Source organism: Trachurus trachurus (genome assembly GCF_905171665.1).
Source record: "Trachurus trachurus genome assembly, chromosome: 13".
Lineage (NCBI taxonomy): Eukaryota > Metazoa > Chordata > Actinopteri > Carangiformes > Carangidae > Trachurus > Trachurus trachurus.
In genome coordinates this window covers 23400472-23420047 of record NC_139892.1, presented here as the reverse complement: position 1 = coordinate 23420047, position 19576 = coordinate 23400472, and the positions used below count along the sequence as shown (strand labels likewise).

General features: G+C 40.8%; 1 protein-coding gene across 1 annotated transcript; it reads left to right on the top strand.

Annotated features, from left to right (window-relative positions):
- The first annotated feature begins 957 nt into the window (after positions 1-957).
- On the top strand, positions 958-19285 carry sae1 (SUMO1 activating enzyme subunit 1). Its single transcript, XM_083984938.1, has 9 exons — positions 958-1159; positions 1654-1765; positions 2665-2838; positions 6600-6745; positions 7665-7764; positions 8434-8539; positions 14825-14969; positions 16335-16404; positions 18964-19285. The coding sequence occupies exons 1-9, from the start codon at positions 1059-1061 to the stop codon at positions 19054-19056; spliced, it is 1047 nt and encodes a 348-aa protein (XP_083841064.1). The 5' UTR covers positions 958-1058; the 3' UTR covers positions 19057-19285.
- Positions 19286-19576: the final 291 nt, after the last annotated feature.

Sequence of the window (19576 nt, the reverse complement as noted above, 5' to 3'; positions counted from 1 at the left end):
AACGTATGCGTCTCACGGAAACTAACGAACGTGAAAGAACTCGGGTTAAATTAGCCCCTTTATTTGACTTGCAGGTGCACTAGTGATTTCACAATGTTTTTGTACAGCTCACTGTGTAGTCTATTCTGAGACCCTTGGCATATTCATTGTTTTAGGATGTGTATTCAACAGTGCAAGCAATATTTTCATCAGGCTAAACAGACTGGACAAAGGGGCTATGATGAAATTAAATTTTGTTGCGGCTAGATTATCTAAAAGTTGAAGATTCTCTAAAAATTGATTTAAGACAAAATAATTTTTGGAATATACACAAAATCGGATGGAAAATAAAATATATTATAATCTGCAAAACTGTGCGTTATTCCGTTAAGATGTTATTCATTGTTCATCTCCTTCAAAGACTACAATAGGTTGTACAACACATACTGATAAAGTAAGACTTGTGGAGAATAGCTGTGAATCTCAGAACTAACTTTCTTCCCCTTCCCCAATTCCTCAAACTACCCATTTAGCTGTATCGATGCTGGATTAATTAATCTAGCAATAGGATTTTATAATCCCATTGCTTTAAAATGGTTTGCAAAAGACGAAATTCAGGGCCAATTTTACACAAATTAGCATTAACGTTGTGTGATAAAAGGTAAAATGTAGAACAAAGGCTGTAGTTTTGTAGTCATGATTTTGCAGTTATATCGATGAACTCAATGGCCTACACGTGAATTAGCAGTTTAACCCCTTTACATTTATTTGATAACCAAACCATTATTACCAAAAAATAACGCGGTATCAAAAAATGCCATATTATAAACCAACGACAAACTGATACAATAAATCAACTGGTAAATCAAAGGCAAATATTCACAAATTAGTAAAATTAATTGGAAAAATGTTTTTAAAATTGTATTTAAAATGCGAAAACACATCTTTTGTTTTGTCCTGTGTACGTCATCATCCAGCGTCCATTCAGCGGGACTGTCGCGGCATTTTGAAACACCTCTTCTGAGCCTGCAAAATACGACCACTTTACGGCGAAATCACCTTCTTTAGAGTGAACTGAAATGATCGATATGATCGAAAAGGAGGACCCGGTCATCAGCGAGGAAGAAGCGGCACAGTACGACCGCCAGATCCGACTATGGGGTCTGGATGCCCAGAAGAGGTCAGTTAGCTCGGTTAGCTCACTAGGCTAATCGGTGCGACGGAAGGCTTCACTTGTGGCACTGGCTGCACCGGGTTTGACTTTTATATAAAGAAATGCGAGCAATTGTGTTTAAATGATTATTGGAGTATAAAGTATGGTCGCTTTTCCTTGTGGTTATCAATAACGGCACATGCATAGGTCGTGTTTTTATTTATTTATTTATATTGTCGCCACATATGGCCGATATTTCCTCCACATACTAGAGTTAAATAACAAACAGGCCAGTAGTTCAGTAGATCAACTGCTTTTGTATCCACGCCACGGGACATATTTAGAGGAAAGATGGCCACAGGACGCCTTTAATGTCCCATCCTAATTAAATATACAACCCCCTTCACTGTTGCTTACAACAGTAATGTTGATATGTGCAGATAAAATCCACACAGCACAAGATCTCATTCTCATGCATACAATGAGCAGTGAATACCGTAATGAGTTTTTTTTCGTCACAGGTTGCGAGGATCTCGTGTTCTCCTCGCAGGTTTAGGTGGTCTTGGGGCTGAAGTGGCCAAAAACCTAATCCTGGCTGGGGTTAAGGGGCTCACTTTGCTGGATCATGAACAGGTACACACAGGGCCCCCTCTTCCTGCCATCTCCACACAATTGTCCACAGAGAGGATTTCAGCTTCCGCTTGAATCTCAGCAATAAACTAAATGTCTATCTAATGTATCCGTTGCCCATAAAATAACGCAATGTAAAATGGTCTTATGTGGCAGCTGAAGTATTTGCAGTGTTAGACATGTCCAGTAGATGGTGCATGTGGCAAAGTAATAATGTGTTTTTTTTTTATCTAGTACTTTTACCAGCTGGTGATGAATGAATGACAGCTACAGTGACAGTTTAATTCTGGCTTTATGTGGAGAATAGAGAGGACATACTGTACATCTATAGCATGAATGTTTTTTTTTTCCCTTTGTGGTCCTGTCACTGTAACTCATTGATAAATATTTTGAACTTAAAGGGATATTTCAGCATCTTGGCAAATTAGTCCTTTGCCATAATCCCTACAGTTTTAGGGGTAGGTTTGTTACCTTTAATTTTCAGTGCAAGCTGTTTTGAGATCTGCAGGGGCAGAGATACAAGCTGCTCTGCTAACGCTACGGAGGCTCATGGTATTTCCTGCTTTCCCTCAAAACTCATCAAATACACAATCCAACAAGATCTCAAAACAGCTTGCACCGACAATTAAAGGTAACAAACCTACCCCTTAAACTGTAGGGATTATGGCAATGGGCGAATTTGCCAAAATGCTGAAATATGTCTTTAATTTGTAAGCGAATGGAATCAGTAATTCCATTGAAGTAAGTAGTAAGTAAAGCAAACATTCACTGGACACTGACACTCGGCTGTGTCAGACAAAGTTTTAGCTGCCGTCACAATGTGGGCTTCTCAGGAAGCTCTCAACAAGTCCAACCCAACCCTCACTCAGTGACATGCGTTCCCCCATTTGTGTGCCCACCAGGTGTCAGAGGACTCATGTCGAGCTCAGTTCCTGGTTCCAGTGACGGCTCAGGGTCAGAACCGAGCCCAGGCCTCCCTGGAGCGAGCTCAGAACCTCAACCCAATGGTCGAGGTCCACGCCGTCACAGACAAAATCGAAGACAAACCGGACGACTTCTTTCTCCAGTTCGATGCAGTGAGTGCAAATTAAACATTGAAGTGAAGATAGTTAAACATTGACTGGACAACTGAAGGACAGTTGTGTTAAAGAATTGTGAAATGTCAACAAACAAATGAGACATTTCAGAGCTGAGCTAAATGATTTACCTCCGAATTACACCACGTGTTTTTTTTTTTAAATCAGATGTTGACATGTGATAATGCAATCCAAAACACTTGATGTTAAAAATGTTTTTTTGTGATGCATCTCCTCACTGTTTGATTTGAATCTCATTTTGTGTCAACTCATGTCTATAACAGTTTAACGTCACTGCTTCTTCTCAGTCCGACCACTAGATGTCACTCGTTTCTTATGTTGTAGAAATGACTATTAGACAAACAAACATCTCCATGTTTGGCTCTGTCAGGCCCCAGGGCCAAAACACCTGCATTAGACTGTTTTTTATACAGTGAGGCTGCAGTCTTCTTTCTTCAGGAAATACCGGTACTAACAGTTACATTTCATCTTAAATACAATTTAATAGCCACATATTACATACTAATTACATAGTGTGAAGTTGTGAACAGTTGCTAGTTTGAGGACTGTGTTTGCCTTATATGGTCAAGCAGGGTTTTCACGGCAGTGCTGAGTGGGTGGAGGATGTTGCTAATTGTACTTTCACATGTTGATACAAAAACAACTTAGATGTCTGATTGTTGCCTTTGAAAGCTTTGCACACAATGTAATAGGCCTACTTTGTTGAAAAGTCACACCTCAAAGACAACTCAAACAAATATTGACACCTCACAGGCGATTGTTAAAATATTATACTACATATCATTTTAAGTAAATATTAGGACAAAAAATATGTATTTTGAATTGTCCCTATCTTTGAGGACAGTGGATTGGAAACTGATACAGTATATGACTAATTTAAAATGAGGCTGGCAGATAAAGGCGTGTAATTTAGTTTTTCACTTTGGATAGCCTACTAACTAGTGAAGAAAAAAAAGATGTAGTAAAATGGTTTTAATTCCTACAGTGTGTTGACCCACTATGGATGTGAAAATCCTTAAACAACATAAAAGTTTAAATTCAGCTTTGAGACTGTCATTGTTTTATTTCAGTCACCATGAGGAAATGATGCAGAACTTTATTGCGTCATAATTTGAACTTGTTAAATTTGCTGGTTCTGTCACTTATCTGATGTGAAACTGCAAATGAGCAAAATGATTTACTATTTCCTCACACATCTGATGTCAGTGTGTGAGTCCAGGATGATGTTTCTGAGTTGGTGTAAGAGGTGTTTAATCCCCACTGGATGTATACATAGTAAAACATGATAACATAGTTGTTGGTGCAGTAATAGACTGTAACCAACATTATTAGATTTTTCTGTAGATTGAGCAATAGAGAGAAATGATTATATATACAATTTTTAAACACATAGAAGTTGTTCCATTAATTTCCCTAGGCACACACACACACACACACACACACACACACACACACACACACACACACACACACACACACACACACACACACACACACACACACACACACACACACACACACACACACACACACACACACACACACACACACACACACTCCACTTTCACCATTAAAGGGTCTGTGAAGACCGTCAGAAGAGAGATTTTTCTCTGCCCTCATGTTGTGTCTGATTTGCCGGCAGCCCTCTCCCTCTGGGGCTGTGAAGTGAGGGTCATGAGGAGGGGGGCGGGGGGAGGAGAGTGGGATGGGAGGAAGATGAGGCCGGTAACGGTGGGACGGAGTGAAGCAGAGATAGGATGAAATGGATGATGGTAGGAGCGGGTTAGAGCAGAGAAGGCGGGATAATTTAAAAGACAATGGATAAAAACAACAACTGAAAAACAGAGGGGGGTCTCTCTCTCTCTCTCTCTCTCTCTCTCTCTCTTTCGTTCTGCTTTTATCTGCTTCCACACACGTATCTCTGTGCGGCTCAGTAGGAAAATGGAGGGCGGTTTAAGTGGAACGTTTGTAGTGTTGTCAACATTTTCGTAGGAGATGCCTAATTACTGAAGGATGAAAGAAAGCACACGCTGTCCATCTGGTACCTGCAGAGTACAGATGACTGGCTACCGGCTCCCCCAGTCTCTCTTTGCTTGTTTACAGTATAATAACACCAACAAGAATAATAACCATAATAAAAACTTTCTGCAGTAATTAGTTTTAGCTTCTCCTGAGAAGGAACAGAAAACACCAGAAGAAAAACACAGAGGGGCCGAGGAATATGCATTTTTCTTTGTCTTCAGTTTCACATTTAAATTCCTTAAAACTGCTCCCCTTTCCCACTGGTTTTCTCCTGGGAAGAGCACAAATACCAAAAATGCCTCATGTGAAGTAACTAGTATTGTTCTAATTAGGTTTATATGTTGCTAATGGAGAACCGCGGGGCTCATAGTAAGATTCTCATTCAGAAAATAGGTTTTCTTTGTGCTTATTGTCATCGTTTTTAAAAAGCAGATTTCCAGTTTCCCTGCTGTCCTGCTGTCCTTCCCCTCCTTGTTTTCCTGACGCCTGGATCACGTCCTTGCTCTGGGTCAGATAGTAGTCTCATATCACTCTGAGGAAGGAACAAGATGGATGTTAATTGTGTGTCTGCCAGGCTCCTGTTGCTTTGTGTCAAGGATGAAACTGATATAGTTTCACTGAGTCGTCAGCGCGGGGTCAGGCCGTAGTCTACACATGTTCCAGATGTTGACAACTCATTCTGTTGGAAATCCATTTTGACGATCAGTGTTTCCTTTACAGTTTACAGTTTACGTTTCAGTATCAATACTTTTTTGAATATGGATATTTAGTGGAGTTTGACTGGTCAGCCTGCTGCTGTGATGCCAAAGACGCAGCATCAGTCTTATCAGTGAGCTGAGGGGGTTTTGGGTGTGCTGGGCTGGGTCAGCAGGATAAGGTGGACCCAGCCCCACTGGTCAGTTGTTTACAGTGGGACACAGGCCCACCCTGGTCTCACCCTGGTACACTGTGTCACTGACTGTGTTGACTTTAGCTTTGTTTGGCCATTTGGAGGTGTGACTCAGTCAGTTTGGCAGCAAACCAGGAAGAGTTCAGTTTTCTTGTTGATCTAAGAATCCAGCGAGCAGAAAGTTACAGAGGATGTTGTTTTTTTTGTTTTTTTTAAAGTTTCTTGCCAGTTTCAGATTGAAATAAGTCTATGTGTCCCTTAGGGATTAAGTGCAAGCAGGTTTGTTATGATAATAGTAATGGAGATAAGTTGAGTATCAGCGCAAAAACAAAACAGCAGGGTGTTAGAGGAGGAGAGGGTGGAAGGCAATGCAAGTTCAGTTTCTCAGATCTTCAGTTGTATAGATTAAAATTTCAAAAAGAAAAGTAAGTAAACTGCATCTCATTTGCAGCAAGGGATCCAAGAACATCCATCACTGCACACACATCCTGAAGGAGTCAAACATTCATACTAACAGAGAAGGCCTGTGTTTTTGCCACACCTAGGACGCCTTCGCTGAGTTGTCTCTGTGAAACGGTTAGTCTGTCGAACAGGGTTTGTGCTGTTTCTGCTTCTGTGCTGCTTCGCTGTTGTACAGTGTAAAACTGCCTCCAACATCATGTTCGATTCACGCTGAGACAGAGTTTTGTTTCATTTCATCTTGATCGGTCGGTGTTGTCTAAAAACCTCCAGGTAGTAATCCCTGATGTGAACCTGTCGAGCACAAAGACTCGTTCCACTCTGTGCTACGGTGATATGACTTGTAGCCTTGTGTTTGTGTTTCCCTCAGGTGTGTCTGACAGGCTGCTCCAGAGACCTGATGGTGCGGGTCGACCAGCTCTGTTCCCAGCGCAACATCAAGGTGTTCTGTGGGCACGTCTACGGTTACTATGGTTACATGTTCTGCAACCTCGGAAAGGAACACAACTACGTTGAGTGAGTGTTACTGTTTTTTTTGTTTTTTTTTAAATGTGGAGTTGACGTGTGTGACAGCTGTGGATGGAGGAAGTGTGTTTCTGTGTCGTCCGTCCACCTCGTCGTCTTCCCTGAAGGTGACGCCTCAGTAACGCCGTTTTGCACAAACGTTCACCTGGAGGTCAAAGGTCACTGTAAACTCACACCATTCTCGCTCTTGTGAACACAATGTCTCAGGAGAATCTAGTGGGACTTTTTTTTTTTTGCATTCACCACAAACACCCACATAGACACAAAAAAGTGTGTGTGCGTGGCGTGCGCACGTGTGAACTATCTGTGTTTTACACTTTGTTGCACCCTTATGTGAAGTGTGAGCTTTCATGGCTGCAATTCTTTTACCATCAGAATTTGGTTATTCAAAAGCACGTGAACACAAACAAGGAAATTGGAAATGTTATATGTTTTATGAATTTTCTTAATTTCAAAGTCAATAACTTTTATGTTTTTACGCGGCATACTAGAGGCTATTTAATAAGTCCAGTAAGGTCAGTAATCTGGGTGTTTTGGTAATCCACATGTCACTTAATTAGCTCCACAGTCAAGTGTAGGTGCTGCAGATCTGTCAGTAATGTTAAACTCATTTTTGTACGTCAGTGATGGTCACACAGCTGCTTCCTGGCACATTACAGGTGAAATTTGAATTAACTTTCTCTGTGTTCAACAAGCTGACTCTGTTTTCTGCTGCTGTGGTTATTGTGGTGGTATTTTTTTATGAAAGATGACGTAAAGGTTTAAGAATAACAAGAGCTGTAAGAGAATATTATGCCACCTTTAAAAATTAAGTAGAAATCCAAATAGAGATGAATTTTCTACATCATTATCAGGTAACATCAGTGACTAAAGTCATAACATCACACATGTGTCTCCTCACTCTCTTCAGGGAGAAACCTAAATTAGTGAAAGCAAGTGGAGAGTCTAACGATGGCCCGGAGGCAAAAAAAGTCAAAGTCGACCCCAACGAGACCACCATGGTGAAGAAGGTAGGTGGATCAATATTTCCCTGTCACATGAGTTCTGTTTTATCCCACCAGCCAAAGAGCACTGTCACATTTAAAGATATTTGGTTCCATGAAACCAGTGCATGGGCGGGGAGCAAGATGACTTCCTCTAAATAGAGGCCGGAGGTAATCAACTGAGAATGAACAGTTGAGTAAACTAAATGGAAAAACACATTTCAAAAGAGCTTTGACTGTCTTATCTTCTCAACAACTCTTAAACTGTAAACAGTCCCCCTTCATTATTAGCTCCTTTGTTTTGGCTCTGAAAACAGTTGGTGTGCTTCATGAATGCATCATTGCCATTTGTTCCAAATGACAGAAGCCCTGAAAGGCCAAAAGTTTCTGTTTTCAGTCAGTGTCAACTGAAAAATTTGGGCAAACACAATGTTTCAAATGTTTTTTTTTCCTGTTGCAAAAAGGAAACTTCTGTTGCTCCTCCTTTTTTCATACATATGGAAAAATTACATTTGAGAAAAATGATTGTGGAAAAGAAAGGTTCAGTTTCTGGCCTTTCAGGTCTTCCATATTAAAGAGATTAATCTAGTTTGACCTCAACTGTGCTTTGTTTTAAATCCAAACTACTTGTTCTACTACTTAATTCATGTTTGTCTCACAAATTACATTAAACTTTGTAAAATGTCCAACCAACAGACGGCCAGTTTCTGCACCCTTAAAGAGGCTCTGGAGGTCGACTGGACAACTGAGAAGGCCAAGGCCGGCCTGAAGCGAACTCCTGTGGATTACTTCCTGCTTCACGGTATTTACAAATGTCATTAATAAAGCAAGTAAAAGAACACAGTGTATTTAATTTGATTAATATAATTTTAAATTCAAAGTCTGATAATTTTTAACTATCTTCAGACCCAAGAAGCTAATACTTGTAGTAACCAGTAACTGCTGATGGACATTTATTTATTTATTTATTTATTTATTTATTTATTTATTTATTTATTTATTTATTTATATATGTTCACTGTACTTTTTAATACCACATATTTTTTATTACTACATATTTCAAAAACATGTCAACTAATAAACATACAGAATGAGACAAAAGCAGGTTGTTGTGTAGGGACTTGGATTTTTGTAGCCCATCCATTCTCACAGTTTCATCTTCCACATCAGCCGTTTCCATAGAAACAGCCATCCCAGACCATGTGTCAGTTTTTCCAGTTTCTTCACAATTTTTAACTGCAAAAATAGTCAGCACAGGTTAATAGATAATTAAGGCAACGCAACATAAGTCAGTGTTTATTTCTTGACTTGATGTTTTCTTCAAATGTGATTTAATAATTATATGCTTTAAAATTACAAGGCAGTGTGTAGTGTGTTGCTTAATAAATATTTTATAAGTAATTCATTTTTGTTGTGAAACTGCATTTTACACTTTAACTAGAAAAAGCATTTCCAAGAATGGAAATGGTGTGACTGCTGATAGCAACTGAACGCTGTTGCAGAATTAGCAAATAGTGCAAGCAGTGATCACCATACAAATGTTTGACCAAGGTCGGAATCAAACCCACAACCACATGGTCAGTAGACTTCCACTCTGCCTCTAGGCCACAGTGCACACACAGTTGCAGAGACTGTTGTCTGTTAATGATCTGCACACTGTCAACATCAAGAAAGCTTGAGAGTCAAGCTTGAATGACTTAGAATGAAAATTTCTGTGAATTTCAGGCTGAGAGCAGCAGTTTCAACATGAAGCAAGTTATCAGAAGTCAACAGAGGACAACTGGGAAAATAATTCACTATAATTGTTGTTGAGGCAAGATTTGAACCAGCAACCTTCAGGTCTCCAGACCAGCAAGCTAACCACTAGACTACAGACAGAGACAGTATGTGAGGGGTAAAGAAAACCTTTGATACAATGAGCTTTATACTATGAGGAATCAAAGACTGTCCAATGACAGCTGAATAATTGGAATCAAAAGTCAAGCAATGATGTGAAATGACTAAGGCAGGAATCGAACCCATGACCATATGATCACTAAACCTTTACTCTGCCACTCGGCTACAGAGAACACACTGCTTTCAAGACTGTTGTCATTCATTGTAATGTGATGATGTGCTGCAAACTGGTATGAGTAATCAAGGAGATAACAAACACCTGTAACCAATTGAAGGCGGGGGAGGAGAGCAGAATTCAACATAACATAACAAGAGTTCTTCCCTTGGATTCGAACCAGTGACCTTAGGGTTGGCAAGCAGCCACCCTAACCCCTACACTACAGTGGGGTTGTGAAGAAGACTGTTGTCTGTTAATGATCTGCACACTGTCAACATCTAAAAAGTTAAATATTTGAAAAAGTATAAATAGTTAAAAAGAGAAAAGTAATGCCAATAAAGTTCAAAAAAAGCTGCACGTTTTGATATATGAATTGTTGAAATAGCACAAAGTATGAAGGACTAGAAGAAGACCGTAAAAAGGCGGAAGAAAATGGCCAAACAGAAGAACAATAGTGTGACTGCTTCAGCAGTCACACTAATGAGCAGTGACGTACAGAGAGGTCTTTTGAATGTCTGTGTGGGAGGCAGGAGACAAACAACATTTCCATACAGAGAGTTGATGAAATATCACAAGGAATCCTGAAAGGTCTAAAAACGTATAGAAATTAGAAACCGAAAATGCGTAGGACTGAAACACAAACACTGATCATGCAAAATGATGGACGTTGATATCCACGCAATTCAGTTAGGTTGGTATATCTAAGGTAAATATCACTCTCGGGCGAAGGGCGGAGTGTCAAAGGTCAAACTCGGCTCAGGGGTGTTTGAAAAGACAAAAATGAGCCACGTGATATTAAGACTGCTTAAACTAGGTGAGAATGAAATATTGTTACGCCGACTTGCACATGAATAAGAAATGTTCGGGAACCGTCGACTCTAAGGAACATTTTGACCCTTTAAATAAATCAAAATTGTTCCTGTTTTTCAGGTTATTTACAGTGTCCAATGACCTTCTCATACGAGTTGTTATTGTCCCTCCCGTCACCTGGCCCTGCAGCATCCCCTAACCACTTCATACTAGTTTCCATCACAGGCTGTCCATGGCCAGTCATGTGCACTGAGCGTAGAACAGAGAACAGCTCGACAATTAGCATATAACAACAGGAAACAACCCAAAATGGTTATTGGGTGCGCTCCTGTGAATTAGATGACAGTATGTTATTATAGGATCACATAGTACTTCATAATATTTCTCAATAATCATGATTTCTTTGCAAAATGTAAATCCAACTTTGACTGAGTGACTTGTCATAGGTTCCAAACATCATTGGTAAAGTGTTGGCTAATAGTGAGTTAAACACCCAGGCAGCATAACTAAACCTCTCTCTAAAGACTAGGACTAAAAGATCAGATGCAGTATAGCTGGGCTGTTGTGAGGCTGTTTGCAATGTCAGCAGGTTTCCTTTATCAGTTTGTTGCTCTCCTGCTCTCTGCGGTCACATATACAGTGTTTTAATGCAGCTGCATTCACAGCAGTGTTCTCAGTTAGTTGTTTTTCCACGTCTGTTGTCAATCAGAATATATTTGAAACAGTGATTGAGTCACAGCCCTTGAAGCTATTTCCATGCTGATGCTAAAATCCATATTTTTATAAACATGACAGTGTCTAACACATGCAAACAAAGACTTGCGTGCGACAGTGTGTGTTAATTAAAACTGCTAATGTGACACAAACTCTGATTCATAGACGTGACAGATGCTAAGTAGACAGACACTGATCAGACAGGTTCATCTCTCTCTCACACACACACACACACACACACACACACACACACACACACACACACACACACACACACAACCTGATCTTTGTACCACATCTCATTCGATGTGATAACATTTGTTGGACAGACACTCAGCAGTTGCAGCCAGACTCAGACATGTGATGGTGGTTGTCTGGTACATATTTGTTTACTAAAGCTCCCATTTGTTTTTTTTTGGGTCATGCATCATTTGCAAGTGAGTTTTGATTCTGAACATCTTGGCTGGTTAATTTTAGTTTAGTGCCAGACGTCGGGTCTTCTGTCTAATAACTACCCACACTGAAACCCACCTACCCACTGGGAGCTTTGCCTTGTCCTCCTCACATGTCAATCTAAATGTGTGAGTGGAAACAAAGTCTAGTCGTTGTTTTGTTTTTGTTTTTTTAATTTAGCGAAGGTGAGACAGAACGCAGTGTTTATTATTCCTCTGCTGTTTCTATAATTGGATCTAGCGGTTGTTGTTTTGGGCGACCGATGAGGAAGTGGCTCTTCCTCTGTTACAACTGCTTCCTGTCTCACCAGGAACAGTCGGGTGAGCTGAACCGCGGGTTGGGTGTGTGTCTGTGTGTGTTTGCTTATGTTACAATCTTTGATCTACATTATTGCCTTTTATTACATACAGATGGTCTGACTAGACAACGGGACAGAAGTCAACTTTTACACATGGATATCTGGACTGAAGTGAAATTTGTAAAAAAATAAAAATAAAAATAAAAATCACAATGTGGAAAAATAAACAAGAAATAAAATAACACCCCATTCAAAAGTACATAACAACTTTGATAAACTAGCTGTGTTAAATAAACATGAACTCGCTCTCACTCTCTGCACAGATCTTGTTTTGATACAGTATTTAAAAAGTGTTTGACCTTCACATGCAGGTTTTGACATAAAGGGCCATCAAGAATATTTCCCCTGACCTATGATGTACACGAGGAGGTTCAGAGATACCATCGTTGTTCCATCCATGTGCACATTATTATCATTTTGTGATGAAACCCTGCTTGATTTCCTGCCTGGCACACAGACCTGAGAGTGATGCCATTTGTGCCGGTCTTTAACTTTCTACCAGAAAAGATAAAGGGCAGAGTTGAGGTGTGAAAATGATTCATCGCCACTACTTGTGTGTGTGTGTGTGCGCGTGCACGTGTGTGTGCATGCGTATGTGCCACGCTGGGTGGAAATGGCCGTGGGAGGACTTGACTTCCTCATGTGGTTTAAGTTAATGGACGAACAGGAAACATGGGGGCGAGGTGTTGATGTTTGCGCCTGGGTGGCGCAGTTACAGAAGTCGGTTGCTGTTTGAAATATTGCTCATGACCAAATAAAGTGCAGATTTTTGATTTCTCACTCGGTCCTGAAGCCGACACTCAAAATCTACTTGCTTGTTGAGCACATGCAAATGTGTGAGGGCATCAGCGTAAGTGTGAATGTGTGTGTTCACACTCTTGACTTGATGTGGGGGAAACGTAGGCCTAATCGGATGAAATGCTTGATGGTGCAACCACATACCGATCCTATCTCGTTTCAAAGGGAGCAGCAGACAAGATGAGATATTGTCTTTCCATAAGATGATAATTGACTGTGGAAGTCACTTGAAAGTGTAATGAAATTAAATGGCAATAGTGCAACACATTATACAGGGTCCGACGTTAAGGTTTTTTCGTACTTGCCCTGTCGGGCAAGTACTTTTCAAATCTACTTGCCCCATCTAAATTCTTACTTGCCCTGCCTAGGTTTTTTTTTTTCTGGTTGTGTGGTGCATACTTTCGCTCATGACTTATATCTTACTAAAATCCTTCCTGTTGACTATACACAACACTACACAACACTTCTTTCTTCAGAAAGCAGTATTTATTATTATCTATAATTGCATTTAAATGGCAATCATTGCAGACATGTAAAATTAACTGCTATTTCACATTATTTGACCAGTAGCAGTTACACCCTCCATGCCCTATCTGAACAGGTGAGCCACCTGTTTAATGCCCGATCACAGTTGAAATCTTGAACTGAAGGGCCTTTTAATGGCTAAAACATTAACCTGGACAACATTTTAACAGATAGCTGGCTCCTCCAATCAGATTTTATTCTTTTCATTGCATTCACATGCTGCAGTGGACAATTTAGCTTCAGTATTAATGCAGTATCTAAAAATATATATATATATATTAGAAAAGACCAATTTAAAAAATAATTTTGAATATGAAAATGTTCATGTCCATCTATATGCTCTCAATACTTGGTTGGGGCCATTTGACTTGAACTACTGGAAATAGCCTAGACTTTTCCATGTTACTCTAGTTTATTGAGTTGCCCCTGTAAAACCCAAGGATGTGGGACATTGAAACAACAGTGACAGGCAAACAGCCAATCATGTGTGTCAAACTCAATTTAGTTCAGGGGTAACAAACAGCACAATTTGATCTCAAGTAGGCCTAACCAGTAAAACAATATCATGATAGCCTATACATATATTTTAAAATTTCTATTTTTCCTCTGTTTTAGTACATTATTAAGATGTTTACAGTTAATGAACTATCCTTTTACAAAACATATTATGAACCACCTGAAATTTCTTGATAAAAATATGTGCAATTTAAAATTTTCACACTTGCTGAGGGCCGGATTGGACCCACTGTTGGGCCGGTTTTGGCCCGCGGGCCGCATGTTTCACACCCCTGGTTGTAGCGCCGTCTCCACGTGTGTTTATTGACAACAGGATTATAACCTAAAAAGGGCACGTTCGCTCGTCGGTATGGTAACTAAACAGTGCGTCTGCCCCGAGTCTGAAACAGCGGCGGCGTTAATGAAGCAGCGTCAGGCCGCTCACCGTCAGTGAAATGCTCGGTGAAATCGCCGATTACGGCGAGCCGCGAGCGACGTACCTATCTCACCTGGTAGAGCACCCGCTGCAGCGACCCAGTTCGATCCCACCTGACAGTGCCTTTGCTCCGCGTCAACCCCCCCTCTCCCCCCGTCTCTCTCCAGCTGTCCTTTCAAAATAAATGCATAAAAAGTCCGAAAATAAAAAATAATAAAATCTGAGTCGGTGCTTGCCCGACCGGGCAAGTCCGCGCAGGTTCTACCTGCCCGCCGGTAATTTTTACTTGCCCCGGGCAATCGGGCAACCGTTATTGTCGAACCCTGTTATATGGAAAATATTGCTTTAGAAATATGGTGTAAACTTGTTTCCAGCCCCTCAACTGTCATTTCTTTCCCTTGGTTTGTTTCTCCAGTCTCATTCTCTCATCCCTCCTTCTCCACAGTTCTGTTGAAGTTTCGCACCGACAAGGGTCGCGACCCCGACCCGCAGTCCTTTGCGGCAGACAGTCAGCTCCTGAGACAGATCCGCGATGACGTCCTCGAGGCCCTGGGAGTCAGCAGTGACCTCCTGAATGATGACTTCATCAGGTACAGAGTCGACATGTGACTTTACATTTAGTAGATAACTCTCTCACACAGGCCGTCGAGGCTCATGTGCAAGTCAAATGAACCCAGTGTGTAAGTGTCTTGAAAGCAAAGCAGGGTGCTGAAACTAAAGGTCAACAGCAGGATCAGATGCACTTACCCACTCACAGGTGTAATTACCTGTTTTAGTGAGCACTGGGCTGAGTTAGACAGAAAAACATGATACTGCTGCTGTATATGTGTGTCCTCAGACACTTCCATGTTTTATTGTGTCCTCATCACACCCAGAGTTCCCACTTTAACCCTTTGGTTCTCGATGATTTAGTCCAGTATTAATAGATTAAGTGATGATTGATGGATGACACCAAAACCACACTTCCGGCTCTCTGCTCCAACATTAAAGAGGAACTATTTAAGCTTTTCCACTGTTTTGCTAACCCTCCTCCTGGCCATATGCATTTGTTTTCAACGTAGCCAGCGAGAAAGCAATTCATGTTTACATAGTCTTATCTGTCATAAAGAAGAGATTACGAATTACGGGGACTATGAGAGCTGGGGCACCGGGTTAAAGGCGCTAATCTTGCAAGGTTGGTTTTCGGGCAAGAGGCACTAGGTTGAAGACAGAGAGCCTCCATTCTTCCCTTAACAAGTTATAAGTGACTTATTTAACCATCACAATTACTCCAAAGCTGTTAGTTAAGCTAAAGATGTAGCATAGGTGAGGTATAAATCTTGCATAGTTCCTCTTTAAATCTTCACTCTGAAAACATGTGACACTGACCTAGGACTGATAAAGACCCAGCGGCCCGCCAACATAGGGCTGTTAGTCAGCCTATCTACATATCTGTCCATGACTGTGTGTTCATTACTTACTGTCTGTTTCCTGGCAGCAGTTCCACTTTTACAATTTTGCATGTCAGATTCTGTGTATTTCCTCTTTTAGCATTTAAAAAAAAAAAGCTGCATATTGTTTTTTCATTATCATCATTAATCATAAGATTAGTAGCGCATGTGAGACTTTAATTACTACACTTTCACATCCACAGTGTGAAGGTCTGACCATGTTAATGTAATTTTAACCACTTTGAGTCAGACCCAATTTCACACTAGTATTTTGAGACTGAATCACTCCCACATTATCACTATCTGTACCAGCATCTGAGGGATTGCAAATGTTGATTGACCAAAACCTTCATGCTTCTGCTATCTAGTTCAGCTGTGCCGCCACAATAACAGCGGTGTGTCGAGAACCAGCAGACAAACTATCAGGGCTTTTAATTGAGATTTTAGCAGCTCTGATGTTTCTCACTTCCTTAACATCCCGCTCTCTGTTTAATCACAATGTCTCCTCGTACTGTCTGTCCTCAGCTACTGCTTCTCTGAGATGTCTCCGGTGTGCGCTGTCATGGGAGGAGTCCTGGGACAGGAAGTCGTCAAGGTGAGCAGCACATTTGTAAAGATGAGGCAGTTCTTTGGCGCTCAGGAAGCTTTCTGCTGTAGTAAACGATGGAAGATGACCGGTCTGGTGTGTGAGGCAGTCGGTCAGCTGACAGGTGGCCAACTGGCCACTCAGCTGGTTCTGGGTCAGATCCAGAGAAACGGCAGCGGCTCTGCTCTGTGTGGAAATGATTTACACTGTGACCACAGTGAAACACAGTGTGATGCTCTGGCAGCCGCTTCTCAGGAGGAGAGACGATTTATACCGAGCTCAAGCTCAACAACATAATAAAGCCATTTATAGTGTAAGTGTGAAGGTCATAATGGGACCATAAGTATGAAATCCAATAGAAAACATATGACTGAACAGTTACACCAACACTGATTGTACAAACAATGTTCACTACAGTTTGGAGCCCGAGTCTTATGGAACTCATTGTGACATTTGAGAGTGAAAAATGGAAAAAAAAAATAGTATACATGCATACAGTATATTGACTGATAGCTGTTTCATACACTCAACATTTCAGTCAATTATTTAAAAGAAATTGTTTATTGGAGTTGTGACAAAGATGTGAAGTGTCTCAGGGTGTTAAACAACTCATTAGTGAACTTTATTGTTACAAAGCACACTTAAAACTTCGTTTGAACTGTGAAATCCATTTGAAATTAATGAAATGAGAAATGTACCGAAAGATGAATATAGATATATTTATAGTGATGGGAAGACAAAGAATGTCTTGTATGTGTCCTGTGTGCTTGTCACAGAGAACCAACCGTGTTAACCTCCTTAGGCTGATCACAACAGCTAATTAACCACACACCCTCCTTTAACCCTCCTGTTGTCCTCCTGGGTCAAGGAAGGAAGGAAAGAAAGAAGGAAGGAAGGATAAAGGGAAATATGGGAGGAAAGAGGAAGGGGAAAAGGAAGGAAAGATAGAAGGAGGGAGGGAACAGATTGGGTCAATTGGGTCAAAAAGGAAGGAGGAATAAGGACGGAAGAAGGGAAGAAAGATGGAGGGAGGGAACAGATTTGTTCAAGGGAGGAAGAAAAAGGAAGGAAGAAGGAAAAGAGGGAAGGGAAAACGGATGGAAAGATGGAATGGGAAAAGAAGAGGAATGAGGACAAAGGGAAGGAAAGAAAGGAAAAAGGATTGGGGAAAGAAGGAAGGGAGAAAGGAAGGAAAGAAGGAAGGATGGCAGAAGGGAACAGATTGGATCAATTTGACCCAGAAGGACGACAGGAGGGTTAACCCTCCTGTTGTCCTCCTGGGTCAAGGAAGGAAGGAAAGAAGGAAGGAAGGATAAAGGGAAATATGGGAGGAAAGAGGAAGGGGAAAAGGAAGGAAAGATAGAAGGAGGGAGGGAACAGATTGGGTCAATTGGGTCAAAAAGGAAGGAGGAATAAGGACGGAAGGAAGGAAGGAAGGAAGGAAGGAAGGAAGGAAGGAAGGAAGGAAGGAAGGAAGGAAGGAAGGAAGGAAGGAAGGAAGGAAGGAAGAAAGGAAGGAAGGAAAAAGGATTGTGGAAAGAAGGAAGGGAAAAGTAAGGGAAGAAAGATGGAGGGAGGGAACAGATTTGTTCAAGGGAGGAAGAAAAAGGAAGGAAGAAGGAAAAGAGGGAAGGGAAAACGGATGGAAAGAAAGATGGAATGGAAAAGAAGAGGAATGAGGACAAAGGGAAGGAAGGAAAGAAAGGAAAAGGGATTGGGGAAAGAAGGAAGGATGGCGGAAGGGAACAGATTGGATCAATTTGACCCAGAAGGACGACAGGAGGGTTAATTGTAAAATGTGAATTGACAAGATCTTGACTCATAAACTTCTAAATTAATGTTAAACTATCAAATCTGCTAGTTTGGATTGAATAACTTTGTGTGTGGTGAATGTTAAGAAGTCAGTGAGTTCAATAGTTCCCAGTGCTGATCAGGATCATTAGAATTCACCTCACCGATAAAAACAAGATCTTTATTCATCAGTGTTCGTTCGGTGCCGAGTGCTAGACACAGGAAGTGAGTGTCTCTCTCACTGACCTGACCTGAATAAGATTTCACTTTACTCTGACAAGATTAGAAACATTTCAGTCTGAGAGTTCACTCAGACTGGATCATATTGGCACAAGGCCAACCCGCCGTCTCTGTGATGACGATGATGATGATGATGAAACTCTCTGCAAGCGCGTGACTGACGCCTGAACCTGACGGATTTCACTCACACACACAAACTGAACTTTAGACCTCTGGAGACCTGAAAGTGTGGCAGACAGGCAGGCAGGCAGACAGGTAGGCAGGCGTGGTGTGCAGCTGCAGGCAATAATAAAAAAATAAACTGATATCAGAACAGGTCGTACAAGTCACCTTGATGAGTTTACCTGTCAGGATTAAAGAATTTCCTGCTGACAAGGTTTAAAAAACCTAACGATTTTAATTTTGTATTGTTGTATTTCATAGACAGTGAGTTCACTGTGAAAAACCCAAACAGGTTTTCTTGACATGACTTTACCGGTTCATTAAAAACAAGAGTGGAGAATGTCTGATCTTTTCTCTTCTTCTCTGTGTCCTCAGGCTCTCTCCCAGAGAGACCCTCCTCACCGGAACTTCTTCTTCTTCGATGCTCGTAAAGGCAACGGCGTGGTCGACTTCTTCGGACCAAACTAAACACCTGTCACATCTGTTCACACACAGACACAAGTCCAGAAATGTTCTGTCGTCTCCTTAATTTGTCAGTCAGATTATTTATACCAGTACTTGCTCAATATGTCATAAAATCAACCTGTTCCTTTGTCGTTTTCTCGTTTGACCCATTTTCTGACACATTCGAACACTTTCTTGGGCAAACAGTGAGATTTTTTTACATTTGCTAATAAAACATTGTTTAGTAAAATTATTTTGCCTCAAGCTTCTTGATTTATCAAACTCAATAACAGTATTGTTATATTGTATATGGGTGAATGCCACACCTGCCCATTTGTTGTCATAAAATGTATTAATGTTAATATTTAAAAAATATTACGCTGCATTCAATGGTATTCAGAAAAATCTTTGTAGACAAATGGGCACAAATCATAATCTAATTATACTTGAGTCATTAAAGGGACAACGAGGAGTTTCTATTTGGTTATAAAAAAGTCTCACATTAATGTGGATGAATCTATGCTACCCACACTTGTTAATGGCT

Bases quoted from the DNA above. Each gene is read 5' to 3' on its own strand.
- sae1 (XM_083984938.1), top strand. From the start codon at position 1,059: ATGATCGATATGATCGAAAAGGAGGACCCGGTCATCAGCGAGGAAGAA. The intron at 2,839-6,599 runs GTGAGTGCAAAT...TGTTTCCCTCAG, and splicing joins TCTTTCTCCAGTTCGATGCA to GTGTGTCTGACAGGCTGCTC. The intron at 8,540-14,824 runs GTATTTACAAAT...CCTTCTCCACAG, and splicing joins GGATTACTTCCTGCTTCACG to TTCTGTTGAAGTTTCGCACC.